Here is a 21393-nt window from a genome sequence, read left to right on the forward strand (position 1 = left end):
GACATTCTGTAACACAAAGGTGCACGGATTGCAATCAAGGATCAGCTATCCAGCAAAATTGAGCATAATCTTTCAGGGGAGATGATAGACATTCAATGAAATAGGTGACTTCCAAACTTCCTGATGAAAAGATCAGAGATCAACAGAAAATTTGGTCTTCAAATACAAGACTCAAGAGAGGTATAAGAAGATAAAGAACAAAGAGAAAAACAACATATTATTAATAAGGGCAAACTGTTTACATTCCTATAAGGGAATATGACATTTGGAACTCTTGAGAAGAACTGTACTGCTATTACAATATTTTTTTTTGGGGGGGTTGAGTTGTATAATGTTAACAACAAAGTAAAATGAACATTTGCTTCTGTAGCAGCTTATTAACAAATCAATAACATACAGAGGTCAATGAAGAGTTGCTTTAAAAAATAATCAAGTCCTAGACAGGAAAAAGAGCCAGGTCCCTTTCCAGTTCTGGATGGTGAACTGTTTCCCTGGTATCAAATATCAGTCACCCCAAAAAACCCAGAAAGCAACCCCCCCCAACCTCCTTCAGAGGGCGGCTCCCTGATATTTGTCATTCAGCTCAGCTACGTTGTCACTGGAGACGCGGATCCAGCCATCTTCTCGGACGTGGTATAGGTTGACCACACCTCCGGAGTAGGCATCCCGATATGTGGCCTGGTAGATGGCTCTCCGGGCCAGGTCGTAGGCATCTTCCACAGAAAGATCAAATGAGTAGCCCTGGTCCATAACCCCATAAGCATAGACAGAACCGGAACCCACAGAAAAGGTGACTCCAGAGACGCGGTTTCCCTCACTGTCCACGTAGTACAAGCCAGGCCCTCGCTTATCCCAGCCACAAATCATGGTACCCATGGACAGCCCCATGCCTTTGTACTGATAGACCATGTTGGCCAGCAGCTTGGAGGCTGCGGCCACAGAGATGCGCTCCTTGTTTCGGAGCTCGTAGATGCGGCACTGTCGGGCCAGCAGGCGCTCCCAGAAGCTGCAATCCGCAGCTCCCCCAGCCATGGTGCCCAGCAGGTAAGGGTTGATCTCAATCACCTTCTTCACTGTCTGGGAAGCGATGTAAGAACCGGCTGTGGCCCGGGAGTCCACGGCAACAATTACACCATGCCGAAACTTGAAGGCCAGAGTGGTGGTTCCGTGAAGAAGCTCGATCCCCGGCTCGTCCGGGGCACCCCAGCCGGGAGCCGCCAGGCACAGCTCATCTCCGGACCCCCCCCGGACCCAGGTCCAGCAGGTCCGAGCGACCCCCGAGCCCGAAAAATCCGACCCCGTTCACAGGCAGCGAGCTCTCCAACACACTGGCCAGCGCCATGTTTACTAAGGGAAAGCGGAAGTCCTGCTATTACAATATTTAAAAGCGGTATATGTAGACAGAGGGCATGGGTATAAACTGACTTTGATATAATGATAAAAAATCTAGTTAAGTAGTGAAAAGGGACTGTACTCTGAGAAGAGGAAAGGAGGAGGCAGACTAGGGTAAATTACATCACATGAAAAGGCATAAAAACCTATTGCAGTAGAGGGAAAAAAGGTAGGGAGATGAGCATTGTTTGAACTTTGCTCTCATCAGATTTGGCTCAAAAAGAGATTAACATAATCAGGTACAGAAATCCAATTTACCCTATAGGAAGAAGGAGGTGAAAGGGAAAATATATGGGAGAGGATGGGTAGAATGGAGGGAATAAGTTGTAAGGATAAACTTCTAGGGCTGTATCACAAGTGGCAAATGGATCTATATATACAAAAATATTTCAAAGCAGCTCTTTTTGTGGTGGCAAAGAATTGGAAATCAATGGGATGCCCATCAATTGGGAAATGGCTATACAAGATGTGGTATATGAATGTAATGGACTACTATTGTGCTATAAGAAATGAGGAACAGATGGACTTCATAATAACCTGGAAAGATTTATATGATCTGATGCTGAGTGAGGGGAGCAGAACCAGGAGAACAGCATACACAATTACAGACACAGAGTATCTGTGATGACTAACTTTGATAGACTTGGCTCTTCTCAGTAATACAAGGTTCAAAGACAGCTCCAAAAGACTCATGATGGAAAAAGCTATCCACATCGAGAGAAAGAATTATGGAGTCTCAATGCAGATCGAGGCAAACTATATGCTCTCCCTTTTTTTCCTTCTTTTTTGGTTTTGTTTCTTCTTTCTCATGATTCATTCCATCGGTAATAATTCTTCTTTACAACTTGACTATTGTGTAAATAAGTTTAATGTGAAGGTATATGTAGAACCTATATTGGATTACATGCCATCTTGGGTGGGGAGTGGGGAGAAGAAAGAGGGGGAGAAAATTTGGGACTCAAAAACTTGCGGAATGGAGTGCTGTAAACTAAAAAATAAGTTAAAAAACAGAATAGAGGTTGTAAGCGTAAAGGGGAAAAGCAAGGGGGCTAATAGAAGGAAGGGCTGATAGATGGAGGAGGTGGTCAAAAACAAAATTCCAGTGAGGAAGGAAGGGGAGAAAGGAGAGAGAAAAGAATAAACACAGGGGGAAATAGGATGGAGAGAAAGACATAGAGAGTACATTAAGTTGAAAAGTTTTTCCACAAACAAAGCCAATGAAACCAAGATTAGAAGGGAAGCAGAAAGCTGGGAAACAATTTTTACAGCCAATGTCTCTGATAAAGGCATCATTTCTAAATATGTAGAGAACTGAGTAGCATTTACGAGAACATAAGTCATAACCCAGTTGATAATTGGTCAAAGGATATGAACAGGCAGTTTTCATAGGAAGAAATTAAAGCTATCCATAGTTATATGAAAAAATGTTTTAAATCACTACTGATAAGAGAAATGTAAATCAAAACAACTCTGAGGTACCACATCAAACCTATCAGATTGGCTAACATGACAAAACAGGAAAATGATAAACATTGGAGAGGGAAAACTGAAACACTAATGCATTGATGGTAAAACTGTGAACTGATCCAATCATTCTGGAAAGCAATTTGGAAATAAGCCAAAGAGGCTATAAAATTGTACATACCCTTTGACCCAGCAACACCACTTCTTGGTCTGTATCCCAAAGAGGTCATAAAAGCAGGAAAAGGACCCACATGTACAAAAATATTTAAAGCATCCCTTTTTGTGGTAGCAAAGAAATGGAAATTGAGGGGATGCCCATCAACTGGGGAGTGGCTGAACAAGTTGTGATATATAAATGTAATGGAATACTATTATGCTATAAGAAATGATGAGCAGGCAGACTTCAGAAAAACTTGGAAAGAATTATAAGAACTGATGCCGAGTGAAATGAGCAGAATCAGAACACTGTAGACAGTAACAGCCAGACTGTGTGATGACTGACTTTGATAGACTTAGCCCTTCTCAGCAATGCAAAGATCTAAGACAACTCCAAAAGACCCACAATGGAAAATGCTATCCACATCTAGAGAAAGAAATGAGTCTGAATGCAGATGGAAGCTTACTATTTGCTCTCATTTTCTTTTGTTTCGTTTTGTTTCTTCTTTCTCATGGTTCCTTCCATTAGTTTTAATTCTTCTTTACATCATGAGTAATAGGAAAACATTTTTAATATGAATGTATAAATAGAGCCTATATCAGATTGCATACTGTCTTGGGGAGGCGGAGGAAAGTTAGGGGGAGAAATCTTATGGAAGTGAATGTTGAAAACTAAAAATTAATTAATTATATTTTTGAAAAAGAGAGAATGGAGCTCTACTGTCATTAATAAAGAAAAAATATTTAGAAATTTTTTGCAGATACTGTTTTTTTATCTGCTCATTGTTGTCCTTCCAATTTTATCCTTAAATTACCTTGGATTGATTTAATTTTCTCTGTAACATTCCTTAGGAATATTCTCTCAACTCTTACTGGACCCTGCATTCCCATGTAAGTACGACATATAAAGTGAATTATTGAGGATTGGATGGTGAATGAATGAAACTAATTAGCACTTATAATGTGCAAAGCATTGTGCTAAGTTTGGGGGATGCAAATAAGAAAGTAAGGTAGTCCCTGTCCTTAAGGAGTTCACATTCTAACAGAAGAGTCAGTACATAATATGAGTAAGTCAAATGGAAAGGTCTCATGGTCCTTAGGGTACAGAGGCAAAGCAGAGGGTAATACCTTTTCTTTAATGTCATTTCCATGGATAAAATCATATTGGTTGCTGATATTGAACTATTTGACAATTTTATTTTTAAAAGTTGGAAGGATTCTTTTAACAATGTTAATGCAACATTATTTTTAATTTTATCACTTAAAACACTCTTCAAATGTTTTTAAGCTTTAGATGCCTCTTAACCACAACAAGGCTGCCATCTAGTGCTTTATGATTATTTTCATTCTCAAAAAAACTTTGTAATTAAGGAGGAAAGGAGGCTTAAGTTTCCCGTAATTTTTTTTTTTTTACGATTAAGTAAAGTACTGCCAAATTTAGGTATTCTGTCTATAGATTATAACTGTGAAGCCATTATAGCCACACAGAAGAGTAATAGGGCATCAAAGATAAAATAAATCAAATAGACTTTTGCAACTTAGTTTTTCACTTGACTATAAAGAAATAAAATCAAATTTGGGAATATTCTCCTACATGCCCCTTTATATTTTCTAGGATAATGCATGAAAGAGGAGTAGCATGATTCTGATGTTTCCATATCTTTCCATCCCATAGTGTTTTTCTTTCCAATTATAGTCTTTTTTATAATTTAATTTATTTACTATATTTAGTTTTTCAGCACTGATTTTCACAAGAGTTTGAATGATGAATTGTATCCCCATTTTTACCCTCCTGCCCACTCCAAGATGGCATATATTTTGGTTGCCAGTTCCCCAGTCAGCCCTCCCTTCTGTCATCCTACTCCACTCCCATCCTCCTTTCCCTTCTTCTCTTGTAGTGCAAGATAAATTTCTATGCCCCATTGCCCGTGTATCTTATTTCCTAGTTGCCTGCAAAAACTTTTTTTTTTGGTTTTTGAATGTCTGTTTTTAAAACTTTGAGTTACAAATTCTCTCCCCTCTTCCCTCCCTGCCCACCCTCCCTAAGAAGGCAAGCAATTCGACATAGGCCACATAAGTATCAATATGTAAAACTCTTCCACAATATTCATGTTGTGAAAGATTGACTATATTGTGCTCCTTCCTAACGTATCCCCCTTTACTGAATTTTCTCCCTTGACCCCGTCCCTTTTTGAAAGTGTTTGTTTTTGATTACCTCCTCCCCCGTCTGCCCTCCCTTCTATCGTCCCCCCTTTTTTATCTTCTTCCAAATTCTTTCCTGTGGGGTGAGATACCCAATTGAGTGTGTATGGTATTCCCTCCTCAGGTCAAATCCAATGAGAGCAAGATTTACTAATTCTTCCTCACCTGCCCTCTCTTCCCTTCCTACAGAATTGCTTTTTCTTGCCACTTTTATGTGAGATAATTTACCCCATTCTATTTGTCCCTTTCTCCCTCTCTCAATATATTCCTCTCTTATCCCTTAATTTAATTTTAATTTTTTTAGATATCGTCCCTTCATATTCAACTCACCCTGTGCCCTCTGTCTATATATATATATATATATATATATATATATATATATATATATATATATATATACATATATACATACACATATATATGTATATGTATATATAACCTACATATCTACATACATAGGCACACACATATGTATATATATATGCATATACACATATACATATATATATGCATATTCCTTTCAGCTACTATGATACTGAGGTCTCATGAATTATACACATCATCTTTCCATGTAGGAATGTAAACAAAACAGTTCAACTTTAGTAAGTCCCTTATGATTTCTCTTTCTTTCTTGTTTACCTTTTCATGCTTCTCTTGATTCTTGTGTTTGAAAGTCAAATTTTCTATTCAGCTCTGGTCTTTTCACTGAGAAAGCTTGAAAGTCCTGTATTTTGTTGAAAATCCATCTTTTGCCTTGGAGCATGATACTCAGTTTTGCTGGGTAAGTGATTCTTGCTTTTAATCCTAGCTCCTTTGACCTCTAGAATATCATATTCCAAGCCCTTCGGTCCCTCAAAGTGGAAGCTGCTAGATCCTGTGTTATCCTGATTGTTTTTCCACAATACTCAAATTCTTTCTTTCTGGCTGCTTGAAGTATTTTCTCCTTGATATGGGAGCTCTGGAATTTGGTGACAATATTCCTAGGAGTTTTCTTTTTGGGATCTTTTTGAGGAGGCGATCTGTGGATTCTTTCAATTTCTATTTTACCCTCTGGCTCTAGGATATCAGGGCAGTTCTCCTTGATAAAATCTCTTGAAAGATGATATCTAGGCTCTTTTTTGATCATGGCTTTCAGGTAGTCCAATAATTTTTAAATTATCTCTCCTGTGTCTATTTTCCAAGTCCATGGTTTTTCCAATGAGATATTTCACATTGTCTTCCACTTTTTCATTCCTTTGGTTCTGTTTTATAATATCTTGATTTCTCATAAAGTCACTAGTTTCCACTTATTGCAATCTAATTTTTAAGGTAGTATTTTCTTCAGTGGTCTTTTGGACCTCCTTTTCCATTTGGCTAATTCTGCCTTTCAAGGCATTCTTCTCCTCATTGGCTTTTTGGAGCTCTTTTGCCATTTGAGTTAGTCTATTTTTAAGGTGTTGTTTTCTTCAGTATTTTTTTCAGTATTTTTGGGGTCTCCCTTAGCAATTCATTGACTTGTTTTTCATGGTTTTCTTGCATCATTCTCATTTCTCGTCCCAATTTTTCCTCTACTTCTCTAACTTGCTTTTCCAAATCGTTTTTGGGCTCTTCCATGGCCTGAGACCAGTTCATGTTTTTCTTGGAGGCTTTTGATGTAGGCTCTTTGACTTTGTTGACTTCTTCTGGCTGTATGTTTTGGTCTTCTTTGTCACCAAAGAACAATTCCAAAGTCTGAGACTGAATCTGAGTGTGTTTTCGCTGCCTGGCCATATTCCCAGCCAACTTCCTTGACCCTTGAGTTTTTCAGCAGGGTATGACTGCTTGTAGCGTAAAGAGTACTTTCTTCCAAGCTTGAGGGGATGTGCCACTGATTTTAGAGCTATTTCTATACAGCCAGCTCTGCCACACCAGCACTCCTCCTTCCCCAAGAACTGCCAACCCGGACCTGATGAAAATCTTAAGCAGGCTCTACACTCCTGCTCTTATCCGCCACTTAATTCCTCCCACCAGTTCTGTAGCTGCACCTCCCCCCACTGCCCCTGGGGCAGTGGCCGAACTGTGAACTCTTTTCACTCTGTCCACCCTCCCCCCGCCCCGCCCTGCAGCTTTTCCCACTAACCTTCTCTGTTGTTTTTGGTGTTTGTGGGTTGAGAAGTCTGGTAACTGCCCCAGCTCACTGATTCAGGGTGCTAGGGCCCATTCCACCTGGCTCCTGGTCTGGTTGGTCCTGCTGCCATCTACACTGGACTCTGCTCCCCTCCGCTCTGTGCACGATAGACCTCATCCAGCGACCATCCAGGCTGTCCTGGGCTGGATCTCTGCTTCCCTCTGCTATTTTGTGGGTTCTGCAGTTCTAGAATTTGTTCAGAGTCATTTTTATAGGTTTTTGGAGGGACCTGGCGGGGAGCTCACACAAGTCCCTGCTTTCCAGCCGCCATCTATATATTTAGTCTTGATATCTTATTCTTGACTTTCCTATTCTTTCCTTATCCTCTTGGCAAATTTCTTATACTTTTCTTTTTTATTCTTGCCCCAATCTATTTAAACATTTAACTGTTTTTGTTTCATTATAAAGGAAAATAACTACCAAAAATTGTTGAAAAATTATATATATATATATACACACCTCTTTTTCCAGGTTAAACAAAGAAATGAATCATAAGTCCCTGAAAATACCTAATATCTTTTTTTCCCCTGAGTTCATAGCTACCTCATTTTCTTTCCATGAAAGCTTATTTATTCTTTCTGACCTAAATCAACTTAAAACAACTTCATGGAACTTTTCTGGCCAGAAGTCTGAATTCTTGTAGCACTTTTCTCTGCAATTCATAGATTATTTATCACATAGAAGACCCTTCGCACAATGAATCCACTAATACCATGGATATATATCCTTCTTTTCTTCCCCTGCCCCTTTCATTCTGAAGGGCCTCATGACAATTATTCATGGGCTTAGAGAAATCATCCACCTGTCACAAATAGTGATAATGAGGACATTATCACTATAAGTATCGCATCCTGGTTACTCTATTACAATTGTACCTTTGTCTAAAAACAATTTAGTATCACCAACTATTCCTAAGGATCTACAAATTCTTAAGGACTTGGCTACCTTGGAGACAATAAATTAGCACTGAAGATTCAGTTCTATACCTTTATGACAGGCCAGTTAAGATTGACTTTGTAAAAGGAATATTAAGGAGAGGTTGTGCTCAATCAGGTGATTTCCAGGAAAGAAAAAGGATGACGACTAATGAAAGATAATAGACACTATAACAAAAGCTTCTCAACTTTGTTCTACTATCTGTGTCATAAATATGATGTAATCAGAGCACCTTCAATATAATTTATATGTAACATAGTTGTTACAGAAAAGGCTGATTCCTGATAAAGAGCATAGCATAAATTTGAGAAAATATCAATCCCTATATGAGGCAGAAGCTCACATGGAACAGGTAAAGATGATGCTAGGAGAAAAAGACATGACAATAGACAAGGTAATATTTTGGTTCTTGGAGCTAATACAATATGATGTCAGCTCTGAACAGAGTTTAGGCCATGCATTTTTACCACATAAGCACAGGTCTTACCATGTCCCTCCATTAACCAAGAAGCTTCTTTGGCCACCCATTGCACTGGTGACAAAATACAAACCTCTGTTTGGCATTTCAAACCCTTTAAAATCTAGTTCAAAACTACCTTTCTAGGCTAATTATAAGTTAATTCTTTCTTTTAAAACTATACTTTGGCTAAATTGGGATCTGCCTCTTATCAGCTCTGTGTCCTTAGGTAAGGATGTGGTTCTCACTTTTCCTTTTCTATAAAATGGAGTTGTACTATATGGATAACCACTAGAGTTTTCTTCTAGCTCAAAGTCTATGATTCTAGTCTAAAATTCAATGCTTATTCTTTGAACAATTTATTTTTCTTACATTAATGCTAAAACTAGCATTGCTAAAACTATGTTAAATACTAATGATGAAAGCAGACAACATTCTCTATCTTGGTTCTCAACGGGAAAAATTTCTAATATTTCTCATTACATACAAAGCTGCCTCATGCATTCAGATAAATTTTTGTGATTGTATTAAAGAAAAATATATTCCTATATTTCAGTACTTCCACATAAATGAGTATTGAATTTTAATAAATACTTTTCATTCATCTGTTAGTATAATCAGATGGTTTTATTCCTTACATAATTTACTGTGGTCAAAATAATTTCTCCAAAATAAAATACTTGGTAAAAATAATAAAAATAATCTTGCATATTGCATCTTTTATATGATGGCTGTTTTTGACACTTCTGCTCAAAAAAGAAGTTTGTTTTCCTGTAAAGATGAATCTGGATTGATAAATCCATCCAGAGAAAACCTGGGTTGAATTTTCATATAGTGATTGTTCTCAGACTCTTTCCTAGGACACGACAAGGCTTTGAGGGGCTTTAAAAAACAAGCTGTCATTTGAATAAAAAGAAACCTAATATTTTCTGATTAATTTTATTCAAAATGTAACAATTTTAAAACATATTTATTGAAGAGGAGATATGTAACTTTAATAACTAGGAATAATATTCCATATAATAGGTAACCATGTAAGATGATTCACAATTTTACATTTGCTATTTCCTTATATTAATCTTTAATTTGGGAGAAATATTTCAACACTTTGTATATATGCTTTGAAAATTTGAGATTTTTGTTTTAAATTTTCTTTGTAAGTTTGTAAATGACTTTTGTAATTTTGTATATCATTTTTAAAAATATTCTGACTACAACACACCACACATCAAGATCATTAGAAGTAAACCCCAGTTGAAAGTTGCTACTGTCATATATGCATTCTTCTGTAATGAAGTTTTGTTACGTGAACCAATATTTGAACTTGTAATTGAAATACTGAGCTAGGATATTTGTTTCATTGTCATAGTCTTCATTAATAATATGTTTGCTTTTTTGTCTCTTCTACCTTCTTGGTTTTATTATTCTGTCATTTAAATTGTTACAGCAAAAGACTTATGGTATTGAAAAAATCAAAGTAGATAAACATTAGATTATTTTTATATGCATATATATTGGTTAGTTGGTTACTGTCCTTTGTTTTGAAGAGGACCAAAGTGACATCACTATGCTAGAGTCAAGTTTCAGTTTGTTCAACTATGGCTGATCAGATCAATATGACCTCAGAAGGCTCTACCACAGGTTGGGCACAAATAGTCCACATGAACATTTGGGGTGGACTCTAAATTTGTACATCCTGCATTTATTTGAGCTGTCTCAATTCTGCTTTGGTCACAGCGCACAGCACCTTGTTAGATGTGGGCACACCATGCTGAGCTGTCTCGTGCCAGTGTCTCCCATGTCACACAATCAATTCCAAAGTTCTTAAGAGAGACCTTAAGAGTGTCTTGGTATCACTTCTTCTGACTACCCTGTGAGCACCTGCACAGTCTTTCAGGCAAGCAAATGTTTTGCATTCAAACAATGTGGCCAGCCCACTGGAGTTGTGCTCTCTGAAGCAGAGTTTGAATGCTTGGCAGTTTAGTTCAAGAAAGGACCTCAGTGTTTGGTATCTTATCCTACCAGGTGATCTTCAGAATCTTCCTAAGACAATTCAAATTGAAATGATCCAGTTTCCTGGCATGGCACTGGTATACTGTCCAGGTTTCACAGGCATACAACAATGAGGTCAGTACAATGACTCTGTAGACCTCCAGTTTGGTAGTTACTCTAATACCTCTTCTCTCACATACTTTCCTTTGGAGCCTCTGAAACCCTGAGCTAGCCCTGGTAGTGCATGTATCAACCTCATCATCGATGTGTAAATCCCTAGAAAGTACACTACGAAGGTAAGTGAACTTAAACACAGCTTTCAAAATTTCTCCATTTGCTGTAACCAATAGTTCCACATATGGAGGGTGTGCAGGTGGCTGATGGAGGACCTGTGTCTTCTTGGTGTTAACTGTTAGGTCAAAATTAGCAAAAGCAGCAGAGAATTTATCCATACTTTGTTGCATCTCAGGTTCACAGGCTGCATTCAGTGCACGATCATTTGCAAACAGAAAATCATGCTCCAATATGACTTGGTCCCTCCACTTTGGTCTTGGCTTGTAGCCTTTTCAAGTTGAAGAATTTACCATCAATGCGGTAGCCGACCTTGATGCCATGTTTATCCTCATTGAAAGCATTTGACAACATGGCTGAAAACATCATGCTAAAAAGCATGGGAGCAAGTACACACCCTTGTTTTATGCCATTGGGGACTGAGAAGGCATGAGGGCATTGTCCATTATCTGGAACCCCAAGGCAAGCATACCATCATGAAATTGAGATACGATACTGATGAACTTCTGTGGGCAATCAAATGCAGAGGCCATCGACTATTTTCCTCAGGTTGAAGTTAATCCCTCTCTAGCTGAAGTTCCAACTGAAGAAGAGGTTTGCAATGCCATTAGGTTCCTTTCATGTGGCAAAGCACCTGGTGTTGATTCTATTCCTGATGAGATTTACAAGGTAGATGGTCCATTGTTCATATAAAAGCTGACTAAAACATTCCAGGTTATATGGCAAGAGGAGGTTATCCCCTAGGAGTTCAAGGATGCCTCCATTGTCCACCTCTATAAAGGTAAAGGAAATAGATTGTCCTGTAACAATCACAGGGCGAGGGGGGAGGGGAGGAGTGCAGAGCCAAGATGGTGGCCGGAAAACTGGGACTTGCTCAAGCTCTCCCCCAAATCCCTCCAAATACCTACAAAATGGCTCTGAACAAATTCTAAAGCTGTGGAACCCACAAAATAGCAGAGGGAAACAGGTCTCCAGGCCAGGAGAGCCTGGATGGTCACTGGGAAGGGTCTATTGCATGGTGCTGGGAGCGGAGCACAGCCCAGTGTGGGCCATGCCAGGACAGACCAGACTGGGATTCAGCTGGCCAGAACAGGCCTTAGGGCCATAAATCATTGAGCTGTGGCAGTTACCGAACTTCTCAACCCACAAACGTCAAAGAGCAGGTTAGTGAGAAACTGCGGGATCGTGTTCAGAGTGGTATGCCCACCAGCCCTGGGGGGTGGCATAGGTGGTGCAGTGGTGGGGGTGGCAGCAGCAGGAAGCTCCTGAGGCTTCTCCCAGAGCTCCAGCATCAGCTGCTTCCCGAATCCCTGGCTCAAGTGGTGGAAGGAATCTAGCAGCGGTTCAGAGTGGGAGTGCAAGGAGTTCTTTATGGGCACAAAGGCAGGTTCTCTTGCCTTAGATCTGGATTGCAGTCGTGGTTGGTGATTCTTGGGGGGAGGAGGAGCACTACTGTGACAGAGCCTGGGGTGATGGTGGAGTAGAATTAGCTCTGAAAACAGCAGTGCTTGGACCCTAAAGCTTGGGACAAAGTAATCTCTACTCTACAAGGAGTCATACCCTGACAAAAAGCTCAAGGGTCAAGTAGTTGGCTGGGAACATGAACAGGCAGTGAAAACAAACTCAGACTCAAACTCAAACTCTAGATTCCATTTTTGGTGACAAAGAAGATCAAAACATACAGCCAGAAGAAGTCAACAAAGTCAAAGAACTTACATCAAAAGCCAGTTAGAGAAGAAGAAAAGCAAGTTAGAGAAGTAGAGGAAAAATTGGGAAGAGAAATGAGAAGGATGCAAGAAAACCATGAAAAACAAGTCAATGACTTGCTAAAGGAGACCCAAAAAAATACTGAAAAAATACACTGAAGAAAACAACACCTTAAAAAACAGACTAACTCAAATGGCAAAAGAGCTCCAAAAAGCCAATGAGGAGAAGAATGCCTTGAAAGGCAGAATTAGCCAAATGGAAAAGGAGGTCCAAAAGACCACTGAAGAAAATACTACTTTAAAAATTAGATTGGAGCAAGTAGAAGCTAGTGACTTTATGAGAAATCAGGATATTATAAAATAGAACCAGAGGAATGAAAAAATGGAAGACAATGTGAAATATCTCATTGGAAAAACCACTGACCTGGAAAATAGATCCAGGAGAGATAATTTAAAAATTATTGGACTACCTGAAAGCCATGATCAAAAAAAGAGCCTAGATATCATCTTTCAAGAAATTATCAAGGAGAACTGCCCTGATATTCTAGAGCCACAGGGCAAAATAGAAATTGAAAGAATCCATCTATCGCCTCTTGAAAAAGATCCCAAAAAGAAAACTCCTAGGAATATTGTCACCAAATTCCAGAGTTTCCTGGTCAAAGAGAAAATACTGCAAACAGCCAGAAAGAAACAGTTTCAATATTGTGAAAACACAATCAGAATAACACAAGATCTAGCAGCTTCTACTTTACAGGATCAAAGGGCTTAGAATATGATATTCTAGAGGTCAAAGGAGCTAGGATTAAAACCAAGAATCACCTATCCAGCAAAACTGAATATAATGATACAAGGCAATATATGGACTTTCAATAAAATATAGGACTTTCAAGCTTTGCCAATGAAAATTCCAGAGCTGAATAAAAAATTCGAGTTTCAAATACAAGAATTAAGAGAATCATGAAAAGGTAAACAAGAAAGAGAATTCATAAGGGATTTACTAAAGTTGAACTGTTATGTTTACATTCCTACATGGAAAGATGATGTGTGTAATTCATGAGACCTTTCTCAGCATTAGGGTAGTTGAAGGAAATATATATATATATATATATTTAGATATATATAGATATATAGATAGATAGATAGATAGATAGATAGAGATAGAGATAGAGATAGAGATAGAGATAGAGATAGAGACAGAGATAGAGATAGAGGTATAGATATATTTGTGGACAGAGGGCACAGGGTGAGTTGAATATGAAGGGATGATATCTAAAAAATGAAATAAAATTAAGGGGTGAGAGACAAATATATTGAGATGGGAGAAAGGGAGAGATAGAATGGGGTAAATTATCTCACATAAAAGTGGCAAGAAAAAGCAGTTCTGTTGGAAGAGAAGAGGGGGCAGGTGAGGGGGAATGAGTGAATCTTGCTCTCATCAGATTTGACTTGAGGAGGAAATAACATACACACTCAATTGGGTATCTTACTCCACAGGAAAGTAAGGGGGAGGGGATAAAAAAGAGGAGATGATAGAAGGGAGGGCATCTAGATGGAGGAGGTAATCAAAAGCAAACACTTTTGAAAAGGGACAGGGTCAAGGGAGAAAATTGAATAAAGGGGGACAAGATAGGATGGAAGGAAATATAGTTAGCCTTTTACAACACGAGTATTGTGGAAGTGTTTTACACAATGATAAATGTGTGACCTACATTGAATTGCTTGCCTTCCTAGGGGGGGATGGGTGGGAAGGGAAGAGGGGAGAGAATTTGGAGCTCAAAGTTTTAAAATCAGATGCTCAAAAGAAAAAGTTGTTTTTGCATGCAGCTGGGAAATAAGATATATAGTGAATGGGGTATAGAAATCTATTCTGCCCTACTAGAAAGTAAAGGGATGGGGGTGGGGAGTGGGGTGACAGAAGGGAGGGTTGACTGGCAAATGAGGCAATTAGAATATATGCCACCTTGGAATGGGGGGAGAGTAGAAATGGGAAGAAAATTTGTAACTCAAAATCTTGTTGAAATCAATGTTGAAAACTAAAATATTAAATAAAAATGATAAAATAGAAAAAAAACAATCACAGGGTGGTCTTTCTCTTAGTCATTGCTGGCAAGATTCTTGCCAGAATCCTCCTTAATAGCCTGATCCTTCACCTGGAAGATGGTCATCTATCTGAGAGCCAGTGTGGCTTCAGAAAGGGCCAAGGAATGGTTGATATGGTGTTTGCTGCCTGACAACTCCAGGAGAAATTCCAGGAGCAGAAAAGAGGTCTGTACACAATATTTGTAGATCTAATGAAGACCTTTGATACTGTCAGTCATAAGGGCTTGTGGAAAATTATGTCAAAATTTGGTTGCACTCTATATATTGATAGTTGAATGCTTATAACACTATGAATTATGGGGCATTAATGATTAATTTTAGATGATCAATAAGCCAGCTTTTAAATCATGTGATCAAAATTTCCCAATCTCTGCTGGCTCTCTAATAATAATAAACAACAACAAAAGTAGTAACTAACACTTTATATTACACTTATTATATGCCAATCACTTTGTAAATATCTCATTTGACCCTCACGACAACCATAATAAAATGGTTACTTATCATCCACATTATACAGTTAAGGAAACTGAGGTAAACAAGTCAAGTGACTTCCTTAAGTCATACAGCTCATTACTACCTAAAGCATTTATACGCAAAATTTCTTCACTCAAAAACCGGCTATCATTCCTTAGTCAACATGGAAAAGTAGAGACAGTAACTCAACAAAACTCTCCCCAAATTCCCCTTCAGACAACTTTAAAATAACATCCAAAATATAATTCTGGAGTAGCTGAACAACAAAAAGTCAAAGTGAGGCATTTTTCCAGCCTAAGAGAGGAAAGGTCTGTGATACTGGAATGTGGGCCAGACCAGAGTGCAGAGCACTTTGCAGCAAAACCTGCATCATACCTATGAGGCAGATGCCATAGCAGCAGCAGCTTCAGGCACTTTCAGCCCAGAGATGGTAAGGAGTCAGATAACTTGTCAGAAAAAGATTAGAAGGGACCCTTTTCTGGCACTAGGTGCAAGACCCAGTTGCACTGCCCACATACAGCCCTAGATCTCAGTTCCAAGGCCAAGAAGAATACTAGTACTTGCAGCCCCAGAAAAGAAAGGTCCATTCCTGGGTAAAGAGCAGAGCACAGACATCTTTGCTTCACCCATGGTCTAACTGGGAAGGCTTCTAGCTTATCCTCATTACAGATAATGCTTGCTCATGGTGGTAGACAGATACTACTTATTTTAAGGAAACCTCTGTTTATTCCTATGCTTTCTAGTGTTTTTTAATAGGCAATGAGGAAACAAAACTACCATTTTTTTGCAGATGAGAAAGAATTCCAGAGATCAACTAAAAAGCTAACTTAAACAATTACCAACTTTAGCAAAGTTGCAAAATATAAAATAAATCCATATAAATAATCAGCATTTCTACATACTACCAATAAAACCCAGCAGGAAGAGACAGAAAGAAAAATTCCATTTAGAATTACTGTGATAATATAAAATATTTGTGAGTCGACCTGCTAAAACAAACCCAGGAACTAAATGAACATATAATTAAAAAACATTTCAAACAGAGAAATCTAAATAATTGGATAAATCTTAATTACTAATGTGTAGGCTGAGCCAATATAATAAAAATGACAATTATATCCAAATTAATGTACTTTTTCAGTGTCATACATAAAAAATTATTTTACAGAGATAGAAAAATAATAATGAACTTTATCTCAAAGAACAAAACATCAAAAATATCGAGGAAATTGATGAAAAATGAGAAGGAAGGTGGCCTTGAAGTATCAGATTTTAAAATATATTACAAAACAGTAAACAGGAAAACATAATAGTTCTGGCTAATAAAGAGAGTGGTGGATCAGTAGAATAGATTAGATACAGAATAAACAGTAGTAATGACTACAGTAATCTAGTGTTTGATAAACCCAAAGATCCAAGTTTTGGGGGTAAGACTTCAACATTTAATAAAAATTGTAGGTAAAACTGGAAAGCAGATTGGCAGAAACTAGATATGGAATAAAATCTCATACTAGATACCAAGATAAGGTCAATATGAATACATGATTTAGATACAGAGTGATATCATAAGCAAATTAAAGGAAAAAGGAAAATTTTACCTATCATATCTGTAGATAAAAGAAAAATCTATGACCAAATAAGAGATAGAGGGGACCATGGGAAGTAAAATGGAAAATTTTGATTATAGTAAATTAAACAGGGTTTGCACAGACAAAATCAATGCAGCTAAGATTAGAAGGAAAGTAGGAAACTGAGGGAAATTTTTACAGTAAATTTCTCTGATAAAGACTTCATTTCTCACACGTGTAGGGACATGAGGCATATTTATTAAAATATGAGCCATTCCCCAATTGGTAAATGGTCAAAGGATATGAACAGGCAGTTTTCAGATAAAGCAATAAAAGCAATCTATAGCTATATGCAAAAATGCTCTGAATCAATATTGATTAGAGGAAGGCAAATTGAAACAACTCTGAGGTACCATCTCACACCTATCAGATTGGCTAACATGACAGAAAAGGAAAATGACAGATGTTAGGGGAATGTGGAAAAATTGGGACACTAATGTACTGTTGGTGAAGTTACAAACTAGTTCAACCATTCTGGAGTATAATTTGGAACTATATCCAAAGACCTATAAAATTGTGCATACCCTTTGATCTAGCAATGCCACTACTGTGTCTATAGAAATCAAAGAAAAGGGAAGAGAACTTATTTTTTGAAAAATATTACAATAGCCCTTTTTGTGGTGGCAAAGAGTCAGAAATCAAGGGGATGCCCATCAATTGTGGAACGTCTGAACAAGCTGTGGTATATGGTTGTGATAGAATATTATTGCATTATAAGAAATGATGAGTAGTAAGATTTCAGAAAAATCTGGTAAGACACATGAGCTGATATACAGTGAGGTGATCAGAACCAGAAGACTGCTCATAGTAACAGCAATATTGTAAGGATGATCAGCTGTGAATGATTTGGCTTTTCTGACCAATGCTGTGATCCAAGACAATTTTCAAGGACTTATTATAAATGCTACCCACCTCCAAAGAAATGATCAATAGAGTATAAGTGCAAATAGAAGAACAATTTTTCACTTTCTTTTTCTTTTTTTTTTCAACATGGCTAATATGGAAATATATTTTGTAAGATTTCACTTGTATAACTGATATTACATTTCTTCTCTGTTTCATGAATGGAAAGACAACAGGGAGAGAATTTCGTACTCAAAATAAATTTTAAATGAATGTGAAAAATAAAGAAATAACAAAGAATTTTTTAAAAAAAATTTAAAGAAGTTTTTACTTTAAAATTTTGGTTATCAACAATTTAAGGCATTTTATGGTTCTCTAATGATAGATTTTTTATTTAAGAACAAACACATTCTACTTATAACAATGATGCAAGAATCTTAAAGATGTTATCCTAAATTCTTTCCTCCTAAGCTTTGTCAAATCTGTATAATTTACATGAGAAATTTATGAGACATGGCATCCAAGAAAAAAAAGTGATAGTCTCACTATACTGTGCTACTAAGATCACATCTGAAGTATCAAGTTCAGTTCTGGGTATTACATTTTAGAAATGGCATTAATAAGCTAAAGATCATTCAGAAGAAAGCAGTCAGAATGGTAATGGGTCTCAAGTTTGTGTCATATTAAAATGAGCGGAAGAATCCTTGGATGGTAATCCTGAAGAAGAGGAGACGTAGAGGGCAAATTATAGCTGTCTATCATTATGTGGATGATTGCCATGTGGAAGTAGAAATTAAAAAGTGGCAAATTTAGGCTTGATGTTGGGCAAAAAACAACAAAACAATTAGAGATGCTAAAAAAAATAGAATGGGCTGCCTCAGAAAGTAGTGGATTATTCCTTACTAGAAGTCTTCAAGAAAAGGTTGAATGACCACCTATGATGTAAGCTATAGAGGGCATTCTTGTTCAGGTAAAGGTTGACACTAATACACTTTGAGGTACTGTCTAATTAATTCTGGCCTCCAATAATTTCATTGCCTCTACTAATTTCATTTAATATTTAGCCCAAAGTGCTAAAGCTTAGAATTAGAATTTTATTTGTGAAGAACCACTTAACACAGAAAAACGAAATGGAGATATGAAGTAGCATAATAATGTATGGATTGCTATTCTAAGTCTTAGATTTATGGAACTATTTGTGATTAGGTCCCAGGTCTACCTCTTATAATGAAAAATATGCTATTCCTCCTTCCTTGATAAAAGATCTGTAATAGTAGTTAAGGTGGAACTTTTTGCTGTTTACCTTTAATGATTCTGGCCTTTGTTTGAATGGGGCAGATAAAGTGGGATGGTTTTGTATTTCTCAGCACTGAGACAATTGGGCATTATTGATTTGTATCTGATGTGATATTGGGGGTGGGGAACTTTTCTATGCCCAGCCTGGGTGAGGTCAGGGTCCTCGGGGCCCTGAACAGGACATATAAGAGAGGTTAGCGTTCTCTCTCAGGGCTCTGAGCCACAGCAGGAGTGGCGAGTGACTCTGGGCCAGCCATTGTAATGAGCTCCCCAGCCAAATACTCAGATGTTGATAATTACGAATTGTATTTGGTCTGTAATTCAGGATGCTGGTTTTTTCCCCTGAACTAAGTAAATGATATTTGTATGCTGGATTAAAGTAAGGTTGTTAACCCCTTAACGTTGCTTTCCTTAATAAAGCAGATCCAAAGGACCCAGGTTTACAGTGTTCTGTGTGCTGGGTGTTGTTGGTTTTACACCCACACAGCAGCTGCTAGCTGGATTGTTGATACAAGATCTCCTCCCCCCTTTTTTTAACTCAAAAGGAGTTCCTTTTACTGCTACCATAAGAAGCTTAGTCTGTAGTTGGGGGAACTAGCATAAAGTTAACTGTACCAGAAAGAAACGTTCTCATATGATATTTTCTCAATGAATATGGAATCTGAGATAGAATTTTCTCCATCACTATTCATGAACACAAACTCAAAGCTTGTTGTTGTCATTTCAAATAATATGTACTTCTTTCCTTATGCCTGCCATAGACAAACAAAAAAATCATAAAGCTTTCCATATCAAGTAAATGAATCCATAAGCCACAGACTACCTAATACTTAACAACACAGACACTGAATTTTAATATTGCAAAATATGACTACATGGACTCTGACAACCCAGTAATACAAGGTGTTCGAGAGGCAGTTGTAGACACATACATAAATAAAAAAGGCTTTACTTGACATGTTTGTTAAAGAACAACTAAAGGATAAGAATGCAGATATAAGTTTTTTTGTACAGGTTTACAGTGAGCAGTGCTGATATCAGTGCAATGGTGTGTGAAGCCAGAGTACTAAAAAGGGAATGCTGCCAAATCATAAAGACTTTTTTATAGTACCTTGTTATTTAATACCAAGCAGGTAATGAATGAAATATGATGTAAATATCACAGAGTGAGTTCCTTGATCCCAGGATAGTGACAAGAAAGTAAAATAATCAATAAGCATTTAGTAAGAGCCTATTTTGTGTAAGGTTACTGTGCTCAGTGCTGGCAAAATAAAGACCATGAGCACAGTCTGGATCTCCCTTCTAGTGTCCATAAACATGAAAATGCTTGCTAGTGATGTTGGAAAATATGTAAAAATGTGGAGAGCTTTGAATATAGTAGACACTTAGTAAAAACTGAATTTAATTTATTGGATGTTGAGCATATACTCAAGTGTCAGCTGTTTTTCTTTCAAGACAACAATTTATAAACTCTCAAGTATTTCTTTACTTATTCAGACATCTCAACCGTAGAATAAAACACTGGCTATCTGGAATCTTGACAACCAGAATTGCAATGCAAAGTGGTACAGTGGCCACGATATTGAACTTGGAGCGAGAGGACATGAGTTCAAATTGTGTCTAGGCTCCTTATTATTCATGTGATGTGCAAATTGTTTAACCTCTTTGGTTGTCAGTTTCTTCATCCATAAAATGAAAGAATTAAATGATACAAACTAACTAACACCTTTCAGCTCTACAACCATGATATTGTGAACTATATGTCTAAATTTTCCAGATAATCAACAGTTATCTTTCAAGTGGTAGCATACTTTTTAAAACTTTGCATAGGTTTATATGGCTCTTTCTAAAAATATAATATTGTTTCCCTCTCTCTTTAATCATAGTATACTGAAAATAATTTAAATAGCTCAAAGTCTTGGTAATGACAGGAAAAGATCATGACAAGACTTTTGATTTCATTAGTCCAGGGAACTCCAAATGAGGGGTCTTTCTGTCAATGTACTTCAGTACCTTCTCTTCCATTTAAAAGCTTAAAGAACTACCTAGGGCATTAATTTATTTACCCAAGGTCACAAAGCCATTATGTATCAGGTCTTCTTGGCTTCTCTAGCCATTATATCATACTAGCTCTATCATTATGAACATCAATCCATAAGAGAAAGCAGTAGATTCAAATCACTTGTGCTGTGATATGACATTGGTCTTATCTTTAACCACTTCAATTAAACACGGCCATTTTTCTTGAATTCCTCATGCTTGCACACCATGCATCCCTTGCCAAACCCTAACCTTCTCTTACCCCCA

At 37.5% G+C, this 21393-nt stretch overlaps 2 protein-coding genes across 2 annotated transcripts in view; both read right to left on the reverse strand.

Annotated features, from left to right (window-relative positions):
* The window catches only part of ATRNL1 (attractin like 1), a 578692-nt gene that overhangs the window by 86265 nt on the left and 471034 nt on the right, over positions 1-21393 (reverse strand). The gene's annotated exons all lie outside the window — the stretch shown is intronic.
* On the reverse strand, positions 316-1353 carry LOC118828009 (proteasome subunit beta type-5-like). Its single transcript, XM_036734374.1, is given in 2 exon segments — positions 316-1245; positions 1247-1353. Coding segments are annotated over 2 exon segments (792 nt in total). The 5' UTR covers positions 1343-1353; the 3' UTR covers positions 316-549.

Source organism: Trichosurus vulpecula, chromosome 8 (assembly GCF_011100635.1).
Source record: "Trichosurus vulpecula isolate mTriVul1 chromosome 8, mTriVul1.pri, whole genome shotgun sequence".
NCBI lineage: Eukaryota > Metazoa > Chordata > Mammalia > Diprotodontia > Phalangeridae > Trichosurus > Trichosurus vulpecula.